Genomic DNA, 17,139 nt, shown 5'->3' with positions numbered 1-17,139 from the left:
TAGATCAGTCATATTTTTCTGTAACATCATAATACTTTTGTAAAAACTTGTATCAATTTCCTTTTCTCTTTCTAATGCTGAGGTTACATTTGTAGCCAATGCTTTCAAATGATTGGCGTCATTCTCCAGAGAATGTAAGTTAGATACTGATTGTGCTAAAGATACAGAATCTATTATAGTAGAAGCCAATGAAGAAACTAATGCTACTATGCCTAATGCAATACAAGTAATACATCGTTTATGTTGTGGTCTTATTTTTTGTTGTAATACATAAAGAATTTGATCCCCTGGGCTACCATACCATGAATATTTATGTTCAGTGGCAAAAAGGGCCATGCGTGGTCACTTAATGATTAAGACAGGCCCATCCACCTGTGATCCTACACAGTAACTGACCCTATAGTTGCTACAGGTTACATTCCAATATTTAAATATCTAACTCTTTTGCTTGTTATTTCAGTAATGTTCAGCTTCAGGATGATTATTTACTGTAGGTATAAAAGCATATCCCCCTGTTAGGCAAGTCTGAATGTCTAATGTAACACTTGTATTTACTGGTTTTTGGACTTTTCCATTATTAGAAACATTAACATAGTGATACATATTTACTTTATCCAATGCCAGGGCTGTCTTTCCATAATCAATCAAAATCTGTATGAAATTAGCAGAACGTAACCAATTAGCTCTGGGGGCATCACCCACAAAGGCAAGCTGTATCCTCCTATAAAACTATCATGAAATTTATAAGAATCCAGTTTCTTTCCAACACACCTTGTGTCGTTATGCCAAGATACCCAAATCATATTTTTCCAATGAATACATGGTGCCCTTTTAGATCTACACAATAGCAAGGGAGGAAACATATTAACAGTGTCTCTTTGTTCATATTCCATCACAGAAGGACAAATAGGTATTTCTTGTCCCCAAGTACCATCACAAGATTCCCCTAGCCAAACTAAATATTGCAGTTGGCTGTACCCTTTATATTTTACCCCTTTGTCTACACGATAAGATCCTATCCAGAAAGAGTCTGACAGGTCAGGATGACCATAATAATGCGCCTGCAGAGATCTGAGGGGCAGGCATTCAGGATGGTCTCGTGTGAGGCACACTGGGGGTGCCTCAACTAGTCCAGTCCAATTGAAAGACACAAACAATTATTGGCCTGATTATTGTCCTTAGCTTGTCTCTCAAAATGGTAAATGCCAGGAATATCAGAATTAGTTTATGTATATAAGATGACTTACGGTAAAGTGTGTCCCATGCCGACATACTCTACCCAAGGTGGTTGTTCCCAAAAAACCCATCTCTTTATTCCAGGAGCTGTACTTAAATTCTGGAATAGAAGTAGAAGAGTCAGTATCTTATTGAGATGTAGTCGAGTCTCCTTGTGAGGCTTCCAGAGTCCTCTTCTCGTCCTTCTCTTTATGGTCAGTCAGTCTCTTGAACTCAGCAGGAAGGGAGCCATACACTGTCTTTACCTGTGGAGCCACAAACAAAGCCTTGGCCTTGCAGGACCACTGGGTGAGGTCCTTGCCAGGATTGATCATCATCTTTCCATATGACAAATTTTTCTTCTGTAGCAGGGAATACAGGAGTAGTGGTACCTCAATTTCGTTCATAAGAAAATGCAGAGAAAAAATTTTCAGCTCTGGATATATTATTGGAAGTAAAGATCAAATTATTTATAGTATATACAGTTATTGCCGATCGTTGATGTGGGGTGCGGTCTCCCCCTTTTTGTTTTAAAAGAAACATTTTTTAGTATTTGATTACTATGCTCCACAATAGCTTGTCCTTGTGGAATGTATGGGATACCTGTGAGGTGTTGAATATCCCAAGTTTTACAAAAAAGAAAAAGTTGTTTGGAAGTATAAGCAGGTCCATTATCTGTTTTAAATGTTCTGGGGGGACCAGGCATCTGAAAAGTAAGCCCATAAAAACCCTGAATAAGTATCCACAGTGACATGGATATATTTAAGTCCTCCAAAGGATGGTTTGTGAGTCACATCCATTTGCCGTATATCTGTACTACTTAAGCCTCTGGGATTCACACCAATATACATTGGGGGATGGTTTGGAACACAATTAGGACACTTTTTAACAATACTCCTGGCTTGATCTTTAGTGAGTTGCAACATTTGGCCTAAAGCAGTACTATTTTGGTGAAATCTATGATGGATCCCTCAGCTAATTGCATATCAGTTAGATAACATTGAGCAATCAAAGCTTGATCTATGATATCATTTCCTTTAAAAATAGGTCCAGGTAAATTGGTATGACTGCGTATATGCATGGCATACACTGGATGTGTCGTTTGTCATATGACAGTTTGTAATTTACAGAATAATATTTGTACTTTGCTTTGAGTAGATCTGATGACAGCTTGTTCTACACCTTGCAAAGACTGAAAAACATATTTAAAGTCCATTATGAGGTTGAAAGGCTCCTGAAATAACCAAAATTCTAGCAAACCAGCTGTTAATTCATTTTGTTGGGTAGATGAAAAAGGAGTGGTAAAAATGACAGGTAGCTACCTTCCTTGTATACTCCTGCCTTATAACTAGCATTCGCATCAACATAAACATTAGGTCCTGATACTGGAAGATCTCTTAGAACACTAGGAAAAACAACAGGATGTTGGGACAAAAAAGAAAATTAACCTTGTGGAGTGTAGGTGGTAATAGTAATGGGGTATGCTAATAGTAAAGACTAAATATTTCTGTAGTATATCTTTAGCAGTGGGTACCCAGATTTCATGAGGATACCATCCTAAACCTGAAACCACATATTCTATGCCTTTCCATATTAATTGAGCCATAAGACAATCCACAATTATAACTTTGTAAAGCCTTTCCTGATTTGCTTTTTAGATGTAACCCTTCAATGACTCTTTGTTTCTGAGTTATGGCTGGTACATAATTGCTCAAAATAATTGCTCAGAATTTCCTTAATTTCAACTTCATTGCTAACTCATTCATCCTTTTCATTTTTGCTTTTGGTAATTATGTTTTCCTCTTTCTTTAATGAAATTAACCAATGGGTCATCTATTTAGTTGTATTTTTATTAAAAAAAAACAGATCCTAGATTTATTTAATTCTGCATTTTTTCTTTTGATTTTATTAAATTCTCTTTGGATTTTCAGGATTTTCTGTTTAATTGGACATTTCCTGATCTTTCCAGGGAACTGAAGTCAGTTGTATCCAGAGACAGCCCTAGAGAGGTTAAGATGCCCTAGATCACATTAGGTGTCAACTGCTACTCTGAAACTTTTTATGAGCCAGAGTTCTTCCTGTCCTGTGTAAACCTCAAAATTTCTTAGACTTATAAATATTGGAAATTTCACCATTGGGAAATTTCATACTTGAAAAATTCCCTATTGATAGTGGGTCTTGGCTATTGGAATGTGAACCCCATTGGCATGGGAGTTTCCTCCTCTTCCCTTCTTAAGATTACTTTAGGACAGAAACCTTTTGCTGAACAATGGAAAGGACTTTGACCTATGCTTAAGCATAGAACAGGAATTTCTTTGAGTCATGATTGATTTTAGAATTGATACAATGGAGATACTTGGAATCAATCTCCACCCTATTCAGTCCTAACAGGATTGAGTAAGGGCTGCAGCCTAGATCAAAATTTAATTATTCCAATCTCTATCCCACTCAGGTTAACAGGATTTAGAAAGGGCTGTAGCAAAGGATCAAAGATTTAATTATTTGAAAATATGACCTTCAAAATATGCACAATGACATGTGCAAATCCAGAGACCTCTGGGTGATCCTGGGTTAAGCTAGAGCCTCCATTGGCACAGGGAAATTGATGGACAGGTGATTGGGAGATGTGAGGACTGAGGGGAGGGAACTTGGAGGGTTTTCCTGAAGGATAGGAGGGTCTGAAGACTGGGGGTGATTGAGGAGTTTGTCGGAGTGGTTGTGGTGTGCTCTGAGAAGCTTGCGCTGAAGGAAGCTGAAGGTGGGGGCCCCGGAGACTGTTTCTCCATATTTGGTCACGTGAGTAATAGGGACTGATCTCCTTTCATTGCCCCAGCTATCTAAGGGCTTGGGCCTTTTGGCCCAGCCTAAACAGAAGGGGTATTCAAGCCCTATTCCCTTCTCTCTCCTTTCTCTCTCCCTCTATCTCTCTATCTCTAATTCCTTTCTTCCTCCTGTTTGCAATTAAAACTCCATAAAAGGTTGACGACTGACTTGAGTTTTCATTAAGGAATTACATAGCTGAATTCCTTGGCGACCTTAAATTAATATATATCAGTCTTTTAAAAGTGATTTCCTTGTCACACCTGGTAGTTCCACCTAGTGGACAGAAGGAGACCAATAGCAAGAGAGGAATATCTGAGGCCAGGGATGATTGAGCCAGCCTGATTTGCATCTGATCATAGAGGGGCAAATGTTGGAGGCCATCCTCACCCATGAAGGGATTGTGTTGGATGTGAACCTGTTTATGGGTCTCAGCACAGTTGCAGAGTCAGGCCAGGAATCCTGCTCAGTTAGTTCCCCAAGGCATCCCAAATCATTTTTGGAAGAGAAATGATCAGGGAGTCAAGTCCATTAAAACTGGATCCTCTTTGGCTCTGTGACCTTGAGCTAGTTACTTAACCCCCATTGCCTGGCCCTTTTGCTCTGGAAACAATACATAGTATTGATTCTAATGCAGAAGGTAAGGGTTAAAAAAAAAGAGTTGTTCTGTGATAGACAAGAGATAAAAGGGTACCTGAATGTTGCTGTAAGGAGAAATGAAAATAGTCCCCACCTGATCAATGTAAGCCAGTGAACATCCCCTGGCAGGGGCACAGAACCCATTATAACTCCACCAGTCCATGGAGACACGTCTCCTCTCCCACTCAAGTCTTCTCTTCTTTGGGCTAAGCATCTCTAGTGCCCTCAATTGGTCCTTCAATTAAATATATGTGTGCTCTAGTCTCTTCTCTGCTCATGACTCTCTATTGCCTACAGACTATCCTTGAGTGTTCTTGGTCTGTCATTAAACCTTAGCCATTCACAAAAGGGCATCAGGCCTTTCAGATACTTCTGGCCATGCATTGTGTGCTCAGACATCTTGAGTCTACATTTGGTACTCAGACTCACACTCTGTACTTTCCTTCCTCTGAACCGTTGTTTGGTCTATTTTCAGGATTTATACACAACTTCTATATATGTTCTCATTTGGTCCAATAACACTTGGACTGAGAGATTATTTTACCCATTTAACAGATCAGGAGACTGAGACACAGATAGGGACTTGCTAGTAAGACACACAGCCAGTAACATTTTGAGACAGAATTTGAACATAGGTCTTTCTCCCTCTTAGGCTACCACTAGTCACTATGTCATGTCAGGCACTGTATCCATTGATGCTGCCAAAACACCTTCCAAAAAGTCCTACCATGGCCTTCATGCCCAGGAGAATGCTCACTGTTCCTTCATATTCTCCCCCCACTACAAAAGGTAGCTAGCTGACCTCAGATTTGTCACTGTCCTGGCCAGTGTCACTTGGCTTTACTGGATACAAATGGGAGGCTCACTCTTCCTCACATTAAACTTCCCAATGGAGACCCAGGGATGGAGTGCAAGCTCTACCAAAATAACAAGGAGAAAGGTCAAGGAAGCTGAAATATTTCTAACTTATGACTATCAATTTGGAAATTATTTTTAAGACAGCTGGCCATGGATGACCCAGGACAGAGGCCTGACGATCCTCATGCATGTGCCCCAGAGATTGCTCTGGCATACATATCTCTCTCAGTGGCAAGGCCTTACTTCCAACTAGAGATAAGGAAAGGGCTCTCCTTGGGCCATGAAGACTCTGGGAAAATTATTCCCCATTAGTTTAGATTCCCAGCATAAAACTATATCTGAGCTTGAAGATCACCTTCAACATTCTCATTCTTATCTTATAGGGTAGGAAACACCTAAGGAAAAGGGAGAGGCCAAAGCAGGGGATTCCAGAATCTTCTGTAAATGGTAGGAACTACTTCCTGTGGACAAATAATGTCCTAGGCACCAGAGATGTTATTGTGGGTTTGAAATCTCCAGACTTGAACCAGGTCTGACCTGACTCCAAACCTGAGGCTCTTCCTTTTGTTCCCTGATACTAACTGATCTATTTCCACTCTCTGCCTTTCCTTTTCTTTTCTCTTCAGAATTAAAGTAATGTTTCCCTTTCTGAGCACAGTCTCCCTGTGGCCTGTCCCTAGTCTATCCACACCAACCTCTCCCAATATCCTTATCAAACTGTCAAGGTAAGTAACACTGGCTTCTGGAAGCCCAGGCCAAGGAATCATAAACTCTTGGTGGTTCTGCCAAGCTATAAAGGCCTCATATCCAAGCCCAGGTGCTGGATGAAGGGGTCTGTCATCCCCAGTCCTGCTTGCCTCAGCCCAGAAAGACTGAGCACCCGGGGCTTGGACTCCATGTGAATGTCTTTGTCAGTCACAGGAACTGAAGCTGAACTTTTCCTAAGGCCTGGAGGAGATGAGATCTGCACCAGAGAAAGGGGGGAGCTTTGCTATTGAAATCACAGGTTCTTGGTGTCTGGCCTCCAGCCTGCCAAGGTCTTAGACAGGCCACTTCCAAACCACTTATTTGGTTATAAGGTAAGAAAAAGAACCAACACAGTCATTTTCTGTCTATTCTCTGCACAGCGCCACTGTCCAAACCTACCATTGTCACCTCCAACATTACTGCAGTGGAGACCAAGGACTTCTCATTGACATGCCAGGCTACAGGCCAAATTCACGCTTACCAGTGGTTCATAAACGGAGTTGCCCCAGCTGGTAGCAGGATACAGCTGTCGCCAGATAAGAGGACACTCACCCTCAGCAGGCTCACAAGAAGAGATAACAAAGGGCCATATGAGTGTGAAATCCGGAATCCATTTTATAGCAATAGGAGTCATCCATTCACACTGGATGTTGCCTGTAAGTATATTGCTTCTTCCTATATGGTGCCTGCTTATAGCCTGGTGGTGTGTTCCCAGAGGCCAGGCTAATTCAGTCCCTTCTCTGAGAACTAAAGAGCTAGGCTCTGAGGTTCCCAAACCCCTTCATCTTTAGGGAGCCCAGATTGGCCTTGTCATGTGTTCTGGTTGAGGGTGGCCATCCAGGGTGCTGAACTGGAGAAAGCCCTAAGATCTTCCAAGTTCAGATCCAAACTGTAAAAGTAGAGGAGGAGCTGTGAATTTCCCAGCTCAAAGGAGCATCACAGTGGTCCCTGGTGATGGGTTACAGACTAGGAGATGCCCTTCTTTTCTGCCATAATCTAAATATGGAATCCTTCTTTTTCCCCCAGATGGCCCAGATATTGCCACAATTGACCATATAAGCGATCAGTTCGCAACGGGGATAAATGTTACCTTGAGCTGTGTTGCTGATTCTAACCCACCAGCACAATTCACTTGGTTACAGAATGGACAATCTGTCAGCAACTCAGCCTCATTTTCTATTATTACATCCCTGAATCATATCGGAAACTATACCTGTATTGCAACTAACTCATTTACTGGCTTGACGCGCACTGCAAACAAGACTCTTATGATCTATGGTGAGTAGCTTGATTGGGCCCCCAACTTTGTGTTGGGCTCTCTCTTTCCCTGGCAGAAATAGACATGGAGAGAAATAGACATAAGTGACATTCTGCCTCCGTGGTCCCATGGCACATTGCATTGTGGTAGAAGGAACCTTGAACTCAGAATCATGAAACTTGGATTTAATCATTCCTCCTCTGTCTATTATCTGTGTGGTAAGTGTGTCTCCTCCATTCACATCCTCAGCTTCTTCATCTGGAAAAGTGAATAATATTTGCTCTGTATATAATAGGATTTTATGTGGGGAAAGTACTTTTTACATGTTAGGCACAAAAACATGTGAATTGTCATCATCATCCTTGTTATTGATATTTTATTATTCTCTTCTGCCCTAGTAGCATACAACCTTCTTTTTCTCCCAACTTCTAGGACTGCAGGTTCAATGACTCCTCCATAATCTTTCCTTCCATCCCTTTCCCTTGGTGCTATGGACCCACAGAATGTTTTTAATTCTTGGTTGGAGTATAAGCTCTGGTCATGCAACAGGGCTGGCCTTGATCCTGTTTGGCAGGGATATTCTGGAGATGGAAAGGAAGATGTAAACTTTGTCTCCTTTCACACACAGAGATTCACCATTGCACCTATATTTTTCCTCTTTGTGGCATAAAAAGTCACATGAAAGTATGGCTGCTATGAAACCTGATTCTTATCCATGTAAAGGGATGATTGGCTTTAGCCTCCAGTAACTGGGTCCACAGTAGAATTCCTGATGCCCAATTAATTCACTGGTCTGACTTTCCTATGTATCGATGACAAAACCTTCAGTCTCATAATCACACTAATGGGGCAGCAGGTTCATAGAGAGATCATCTCTGGCCTTAGTTTCCTTTTATTTCATGCAATTTTATTGTTACAAACCTTAGGGGTATCCCAACTTCCTCTCCTAGACTATGGGGATGTTCTGAATGGAGAGCAGCGGGGAGAGATAGAATTGTGAAGTGGGGAATTGACCTTGGGGAAGTCAGACACCAACAGCATATACTTTAGAGGAGGGATGATTTTTCTTGGGTGTTTTTACTCCCATAGTGTTTCCTCTGAATTTGGATAGTGTTTTTTTCTCGTAGATTCCTCCAAGTTGTTCAGAATCACTGCTGACTGTTCTTTAATGCCCTTTGGGCATAGTTCCAAATTGCCCTCTAGAATGGTTGGATCAATTCACAACTCCATCAGCAATGCATTAATGCCCCAACTTTGCCACACCCCCACCAGCATTCATGACTTTGCTTTGCTGTCATATGAGCCAATCTGCTAGGTGTGAGTTGATAACTCAGTGTTGTTTTGATTTGCATTTCTCTGATTGTAAGTGATATAGAAAACTTTTTCATGTGCTTAATAATAGTTTTGATTTCTTCATATGGAAGATGCTTACTCATGTTCCTTGCCCATTTATCAATTGGAGAATGGCTTGATTTTTTGTACAATTGATTTAGCTCTTTATAAATTTGAGTAATTAGTCCTTTGTCAGAGGTTTTTGTAATGAAGATTTTTTCCCAATTTGTTGCTTCCATTATAATTTTGGATGCATAAGTTTTGTTTGTACAAAAACTTTTTAACTTGATGTAATCAAAATTATTGATTTTACATTTTGTGATTTTTTCTAGCTCTTACTTGGTTTTAAAGTCTTTTCTTTCCCAAAAAACTGACAAATATACTATTCTGTGTGCACCTAATTTACTTATAGTTTCCTTCTTTATATTTAGGTCATTCACCCATTCTGAGTTTACCTTGGTATACAGTGTGAGATGTTGATCCAAACCTAATCTCTCCCATACAGTCTTCCAATTTTGCCAGCAGTTTTTATCAAATAGTGGGTTTTGGTCCCCAAAACTGGGACCTTTGGACTTATCATAGACTGTCTTGCTGAGGTCATTTACCCCTAGTCTATTCCATTGATCCTACTTTCTGTCTCTTAGCCAGTACCAACTTGTTTTGATGACCCCTGCTTTATAATATAGTTTTAGATCTAGGACTGCAAGTGCTCCTTTCTTTGCATTTTTTTTCATGATTTCACTGGATATCTTTGATCTTTTGTTCTTCCAAATGAATTTTATGTTTTTTTTCTGACTCAGTAAAAATTTTTTTTGGGTATGGAACTAAATAAGTAAATTAATTTGGGCAGGATTATCATTTTGATAATGTTAGCTTATCCTATCCATGAGCTACCAATGATTTTCCAATTGTTTAGATCTATTTTTAATTGTGTGGTAAGTGTGTTGTAGTTGTGTTCATAAAGTTCCTGTGTTTGTCTCCGCAGATAGATTCCTAAGTATTTTACATTGTCTAAGGTGATTTTAAATGGTATTTCTCTTTCTAATTCTTGCTGCTGAGATGTGTTGGAGATATATAGAGAAATGTTCATGACTTATGTGGGTTTATTTTGTATCCTGCAACTTTGGTAAAGTTGTTGATTATTTCAACTAGCTTTTTGGTTGATTCTCTAGGATCCTTTAAGTAGACCATCATATCATCTGCAAAGAGTGATAGCTTGGTCTCCTCATTGCCAATTTTAATACCTTCAATTTCTTTTTCTTCTCTAATTGCTACTGTTAGTGTTTCTAGTATAATGTTAAATAAAAGAGGTGATAATGGGCATCTTGATCTCATTGGGAATGCTTCTAGTTTATCTCCATTGCAGATGATGTTGCTGATGATTTTAGATCTATACTGTTTTTTATTTTTAGGAAAGGCCCTTCTATCCTATACTTTCTAGTGTTTTCAATAGAAATGGGTGCTGTATTTTATCAAAGGCTTTTTCTGCATCTTTTGAGATAACCATGTGATTTTTATTGGTTTGCTTGTTAACATGGTCAGTTATGTGGATGGTTTTTGTTACCATGAAAATGTGGGTTCAAGACTGTGAATTGCCAAAACTGTAGAAATAATTTTAGTGTCTTGATTTTATATCAAAAATAAGTTGTTGCCATGGGAAAAACCCCAAATATAAAATACCCAAGTCAATTGGGTTTTATAGAGATTTTAATTAAAATGAATGAAGGAATTAAGGGAAAGGAGAGACAGAATAAGAGGAAATAGTAGGAAAAGGCCTAGGGCCTAGGCCAAATGGCCTCGGCCTTTCTCTTTTAGAGAGAAAACTAAATCAGTCTTTTATCCACTCACCACAAGATTTTGTTCCAAGCAAGATTCCAACTAAGTTCAGAGACCCAGCTACTCCAACAAGTCTGAGATCCAACTAACTCCTAAGTTGAGAGAACCATCTCCTTTTAAAGAAAAATTTCTCTTATGTCAGCTCCCCTAAATTTTCACATCTACTAATCACAGTAGATGCTTTCCACAGGACTTACCATTCTTAATTCACATATTCTTTTGTTATCACCTTCTCTGAGTAGACTAAAACTTCACACCTCTTTTGTTATGCTTTCCTTTTGTAAGTTGCTTGACCTTTTACTGATTAATTTAACCTTTATAGGAACTTAGTACCTTTTTGTATTAGATCAAAAAATAGACCTAGCTTAAGGTTTTGGACTCACTGTAAGTATGAATTAGGGACTTTTTCATTGTTCCAGTAAGGAGTTTTACAACTTTATCTTCCCCTAAAGTATGCCTAATTATGGGTGGAGTAATGTTAAAATTCCCAGTACATTCCTGATTAAGTACCTCCATTTTTAAATGGGGAATAGCCTTAACCAAATGTTCCAAGGTAGAGTCTGAGCAGTTTTAAGATTCACATTTTCCTAATATTGAACCATTCTTGCATTCCTGGTATGAATCCTACCTGGTTATAGTGAATAACCCTTGTGATGTGATGGAGTATTTTTGCTAGGATCCTATTTAAGAGTTTTGCATCTATATTCATTAGGGAGATTCATCTATATGTTTCTTCCTCTGTTTTTGACATGCCTGGTTTTGGGATCAGTACCATATTTGTGTCGTAAAATGAATTTGGTAGAACTCCTTCTTTGCTTATTCTGCCAAATATTTTGTATAATATTGGGATACGTTGTTTTTTGAATGTTTGATAAAATTCATTTGTGAATCCTTCTGGACCTGGGGATTTTTCTTAGGAAGTTATTTGATGGCCTGTTCAATATTTTTCTGATGTGGGGTTGTCTAGGTAACCAATTTCTTCCTCTGTTAGTCTAGGTAATTTATATTTTTCTAAGTATTCATCCATATCACCTAGATTGCCATATTTGCTGCCATATAGTTGGGCATAATGATTCTTTTAATGATTGCCTTAATTTCCTCTTCATTAGAGGTGAGGTCTCCCTTTTCATCTTGGATGCTGTCAATTTGGTTTTCTTCTTTCCTTTTTTAAATTAGATGGTCTAGTACTTTGTGTATTTTGTTTTTTCAAAGTATCAGCTTCTAGTCTTATTTATTAAATCAACAGTTCTTTGACTTTCAATTTTACTAATTTCTCCTTTGATTTTTAGGATCTCTAATTTAGTCTTCATCTGAGGATTTTTAATTTGTTCACTTTCTAGTTTTTTTTAATTTGCATGCCCAATTCATTGACCTCTGCCCTCCCTAATTTGTTAATATATGAACTCAAGGATATAAATTTCCCCCTGAGTACTGCTTTGGCTGCATCCAATAGATTTTGAAAGGATGTCTCATCATTGTCATTTTCTTCAAGAAATTAATTGTTTCTATGATTTGTTCTTTGACTAACCAGTTTTGGAGACTCGTATTGTTTAATTTCCAATTAATTTTTGATTTACCTCTCCATGTACCCTTACTAATTATTATTTTCATTGCATTGTGATCTGAGAAGGTTGCATTTATTATTTCTGCTCTTTTGTACTTGTTTGCAATGTTTTTGTGCCCTAATACATAGTCAATTTTTGTGAATGTATCATGTGCTGCTGAAAAGAATGTGTATTCCTTTTTGCCCCCATTTATTTTTCTCCATATATCAACTAACTATAATTTTTCTAGGATTTCATTCACTTTTCTTACCTCTTTCTCATTTATTTTTTGTTTTGATTTATCTAGTTCAGATAGAGGAAGGTTCAGGTCTCCCACTAGTATAGTTTTCCTATCTATTTCATCCTTGAGCTCCACTAGTTTCTCCTTTAGAAATTTGGATTCTATGCCATTTGGTGCATATATGTTGAATACTGATATTTCCTCATTGTCTATACTGCCTTTCATCTGGATGTAATTACCTTCCCTATCTCTTTTAACTAGATTTATTTTTGCTTTGGCTTTGTCAGATATCATGATTGCGACTCCTGCCTTCTTTTTATCAGTTGATGCCCAATAGATTTGGCTCCATCCTCTTAGTTTCACCCTATGCGTATCTATCTTCCTCATGTGTGTTTCTTGTAGACAGCATATGGTAGGGTTTTGGATTCTAATCCACTCTACTATTTGCTTGTGTTTTATGGAAATGTTCATTCCATTCACATTCAGAGTTATGATTACCAGATATGTATTTCCCAACATTTTGCTTTCTACTTGTAGTTCTGCTTTTTCTTCGTTCAGTATTTCCTTCTATTATCTACTTTTAATCAGCCCTCCTAGTTTCCACCCTTATTTCACTACCCTTTCTACCCCATCCCTTCTTATTTCCCTCCTTATTTTTGGAAGTCTTTTAAAACTACCTCCCAACCCTCTCCATCCCTTATACTGCTTCCCTCCCCACCAGTCCATTTTGTAATATAAGAGATAATCTGTGTAAATATTTCTGGTTGTGGTAACTGGATATTCTGGCTTGTGACTAGAGAGCTGCTACTAGGGGACACCTGAGGTTGCCTAGTTATAATGGAGATAGATGAGAGATAAGGCTAGAGAGATAGATACTGCTAGAGGGGATTACTCTGGAGCTGCCTAAAGATCACTAAAGGCTAATAAATCAAACTATTTTCTACTCTCCACCCTTCACCTCCCAGTCTTACACCTGAAGCCCTCCTGCTAACCTTTCCCTTCTAAGTAACCCAGGGGAACTATGTGATTTCAGAGAAATATTCTTTACTCTTCTTTTCTCAGGTAAAGGGTTTATTGGTAACAAACAGAATGTGGATTGAGTTGAGAGGGATGAAGTTTTTCCCTAACCTACAAGGAGAATTAAGAAGGGTTTAGGAAATGTCAGTCTAGTCACAATTGTGACACAGAGACAGCCAGAGAGATGGAAGATAACTGTTAAATCTTCCTTCTCCAGTCAGATAATCTCTGCTTGAGTAATTCAAGTCCAGACTCTTTCAAAAAACCACAAAGGTCTTTCTCTCTGCCTAAGTCAGGAAAAGCCAGGCTCTCTTGATCAGGAATCCAGAGAAGAGATTTCTCTCTTGGTCAGTCACTCCCAGAGGGAACCCCAAAGTCCCAGTTTCTCTCCTCTGTCCAGGCTCCCAACTGCCTCCTCCTGGGAACATTCCTTTTGGAATCTTCACCTTGATTTTGCAGATCATGTCCCCAGTTTGATCTGCATGCTTGGCTTGTCCTGCAAATCCTCTCTTTCTTCAAAAATAACTTATCTGAATATTGTTTCCTTTTTATCCTACTCTTCTTGTAAAAGGATTGTGGGGTTCAGTAAAACTTGAGGTGCCAATTGTAATAAAAGAGATAATCTGTGTGACTATTTCTGGTTGTGGTAACTGGATATTCTGGCTTGTGACTAGAGAGCTGCTACTAGGGGACACCTGAGGTTGCCTAATTATAATGGAGAAAGATAAGAGATAAAGCTAGAGAGATAGATACTGCTAGAGGGGGATTACTCTGGAGCTGACTAAAGATCACTAAAGGCTAATAAATCAACTATTTTCTACTCTCCACCCTTCACCTCCCAGTTTTCCACCTGAAGCCCTCCTGCTACCCTTTCCCCTCCCCTGGTCTTAGTCAGCCACCTTCTAAGTAACCCAGGGGAACAATGAGATTTCAGAGAAATATTCTTTACTCTTCTTTTCTCAGGTAAAGGGTTTATTGGTAACAAACAGAATGTGGATTGAGGTGAGGGTGATGAAGTTTGTCCCTAACCTACAAGGAGAATTAGGAAGGGTTTAGGAAATGTCAATCTAGTCACAATTGTGACACAGAGACAGCCAGAGAGATGGAAAACAACTGTTAAATCTTCCTTCTCCAGTCAGATAATCTCTGCTTGAGTAATTCAAGTCCAGACTCTTATCAAAAAACCACAAAAGTCTCTCTTTCTGCTTAAGTCGGGAAAAGCCAGGCTCTCTTGATCAGGAATCCAGAGAAGAGATTTCTCTCTTGGTCAGTCACTTCCAGAGAGAACTCCAAAGTCCCAGTTTCTCTCCTCTGTCCAGGCTCCCAACTGCCTCCTCCTGGGAACATTCCTTTTGGAATCTTCACCTTGATTTTGCAGATCATGTCCCCAGTTTGATCTGCATGCCTGGCTTGTCCTGCAAATCCTCTCTTTCTTCATGCCTCTTCCACAGTTTGTTATCCTTCTACTCCCCTAGAGGGCACCAATCTATTCTCTGCCCCAATGGATTGGATTGTTCTTCCCTCTTTGGGTCAATTTCAATGCATGTAGCAGTTAAGTATTCCCTCCTATCTCAACCTCTACCTTTCCAGGGTATTGATGTTCTCCCCCCTCCCACCATGAGCTTCTTTGTGACATATAAATTTACCCCCTTTTTTTTCTTTCCCCATTTCTTTTAGTATTAAACTCTTTTTAGCTCTAGTTGTATATATACATATATATATACATGTATATGTATTTATGCATATGTATATCTATATACCTATTTATGTCTTATAATTTCATTCTATACACTTTGTCACTGTTCCCTCTAAGTGTAAATCTTCTAGCTGCCCAGGTGATAACAACAGTTTTTAAGAGTTACCAATGACCCCTTTTCTTATAGGGATACATATTATTTTAACTTATTGAGTCTCTTTTAAAAAAGTTTTTTCTTGTTGTTGATTTGTTTTTTTCTCCCTCTTTTGTAATTACCTTTTGGCAATTCTCTTGAGTTCTGTGCTTGGACATAAAATTTTCTCTTCAGGTCTGGTCTTTTCTTTAAAATTCATTGGATTTTTTTATTTTGTTGAATGACCATACTTTTCCCTGTAAGAATATAGTCAGTTTTGCTGGGTAGTTGATTCTTGGTTGTAGACCTATAGTTCCCTTGCTTTCCAGAATATCATATTCCATGCCTTTCTTTTTTTCAATGCGGATGCAGCCAGAACCTGAGTTATCCTCACTGTGGTTCTTTGGTATCTGAATGACTTCTTCTTGGCAGCTTATAATATTTTTCTTTGGTCTAATAGTTCTTGAATTTGACTATAACATTCCTATGTGTTGTCAGTTGGGTATTACGTACAGGAGGTGATCTGTGGATTCTTTCCATCTCCCCTTTAACTCTTGTTCTAGAATATTAGGGCAGTTTTCTTGAATAATTTCCTGTAGTATTATGTCCAGCCTTTTTCTTTTGTCATGGTCTTCTGGTAAACCAATGATTCTTAAATTGTCTCTCCTCAAACAATTTTCTAAATCTTCTGTTTTGTGAATGAGGCACTTCATATTTTCCTCAGGTATTTTCATTCTTTTGGTTTTGTTTTATATTGTCCTGTTGCATCCTTGTGAGGTCACTTAATTCTAGTTGTTGTATTCTGGTTCTCAAAGACCGGATTTCATCCCTGGCTTTCTGGTCATCCTTCTCCTTCTGGTCTGATTTTCTTTGGAGGTCATATTTCATCCTCTTTGCCTCATCTCTCATCTCTTTTGCCTCATGTTTCTTCTTCTTTGCCTCATCTTTCATCTCCTTTGCCTTATTTTCAAGCTGGTTGATTTTGGCTTTCAAGACACTATTTTCTGTTTCCAGATGACTTATCTTAGCTTTTAAGTTCTATTCCCAATTGTCTTCAGCCTCTCTTAATTGTGTTTTGAATTGAATTTTGAGTTCTTCCAAAGCCTGTATCCAATTCTCTGGGATTTCTGATTCATCATTTGATGATCCCTCCTCCTCTGTTCCATTTGCTCTTTGTTCATTGCAGTAATAGAAGATGTCTATTGTAATTTCTTTCTTCTTTTTCAGTTGTTTGCTCATATTTACCCCTTCTTTACTCCCTGTATTTGTCTGTGCTCTTGCTCCTCTCATTTTTTTGGTTTTGGGGGCTTCTCTCAGTCTCCCCTCTTGGAGCTTTGACAGAAGATCGCTCCATGCAGTGTGTGGGGGAGGGGTGTTGGAGCTTGGGCTTACCTGACCTCTGAAGACTTTTGATGGGATTAAGTTCAGCTGGATTAGGCTGGATGTGTTTTAAGGCCAAAGCCTCCTGGAAGGCTTGAGAAATATGGAGGGTCTCTGCTACTCTGATCAGGCTGTCTGCTTTGTGCTACCTCTCTAGGACATTCCCCACTGCCTATGTTTGATGCTCTGAGCCTGGCACAGCCCTGCCCACAAGTTACACCCTCCAGACCAGTGCCTTTGCCTGCCCAGAGGTTCCTGCTGCCACTGAAGGCTTAGCGCTCTAGGAGTGTGTGTGGGAATAGTATTGGGACCTTCCTACTGCCATCCCCTTAAACCTGAGTGTTCTTGAATTCTAGGTTTTGGGGGGGGGTGTATCTTTTAGATTGAGTCCAGGGGGAGGCTTCCTTAGCTCTGTCTTGTTGT

At 39.2% G+C, this 17,139-nt stretch overlaps 1 protein-coding gene across 1 annotated transcript in view; it reads left to right on the top strand.

Annotated features, from left to right (window-relative positions):
- Positions 1–17,139, top strand: part of LOC103100369 (hemicentin-1-like) — a 228,503-nt gene that overhangs the window by 11,607 nt on the left and 199,757 nt on the right. Inside the window, exons 3-4 of the mRNA XM_056826224.1 lie at positions 6,660–6,935; positions 7,306–7,557. Coding sequence (XP_056682202.1) covers positions 6,660–6,935; positions 7,306–7,557 — 528 coding nt within the window. The remainder of the gene's footprint in view (positions 1–6,659; positions 6,936–7,305; positions 7,558–17,139) is intronic.

The sequence above is a fragment of the Monodelphis domestica genome, chromosome 4 (assembly GCF_027887165.1).
Source record: "Monodelphis domestica isolate mMonDom1 chromosome 4, mMonDom1.pri, whole genome shotgun sequence".
Taxonomy (NCBI): Eukaryota; Metazoa; Chordata; class Mammalia; order Didelphimorphia; family Didelphidae; genus Monodelphis; species Monodelphis domestica.
Note: the sequence above shows the minus strand (reverse complement) of the source record. Positions and strands in the feature narration are given on the sequence as shown.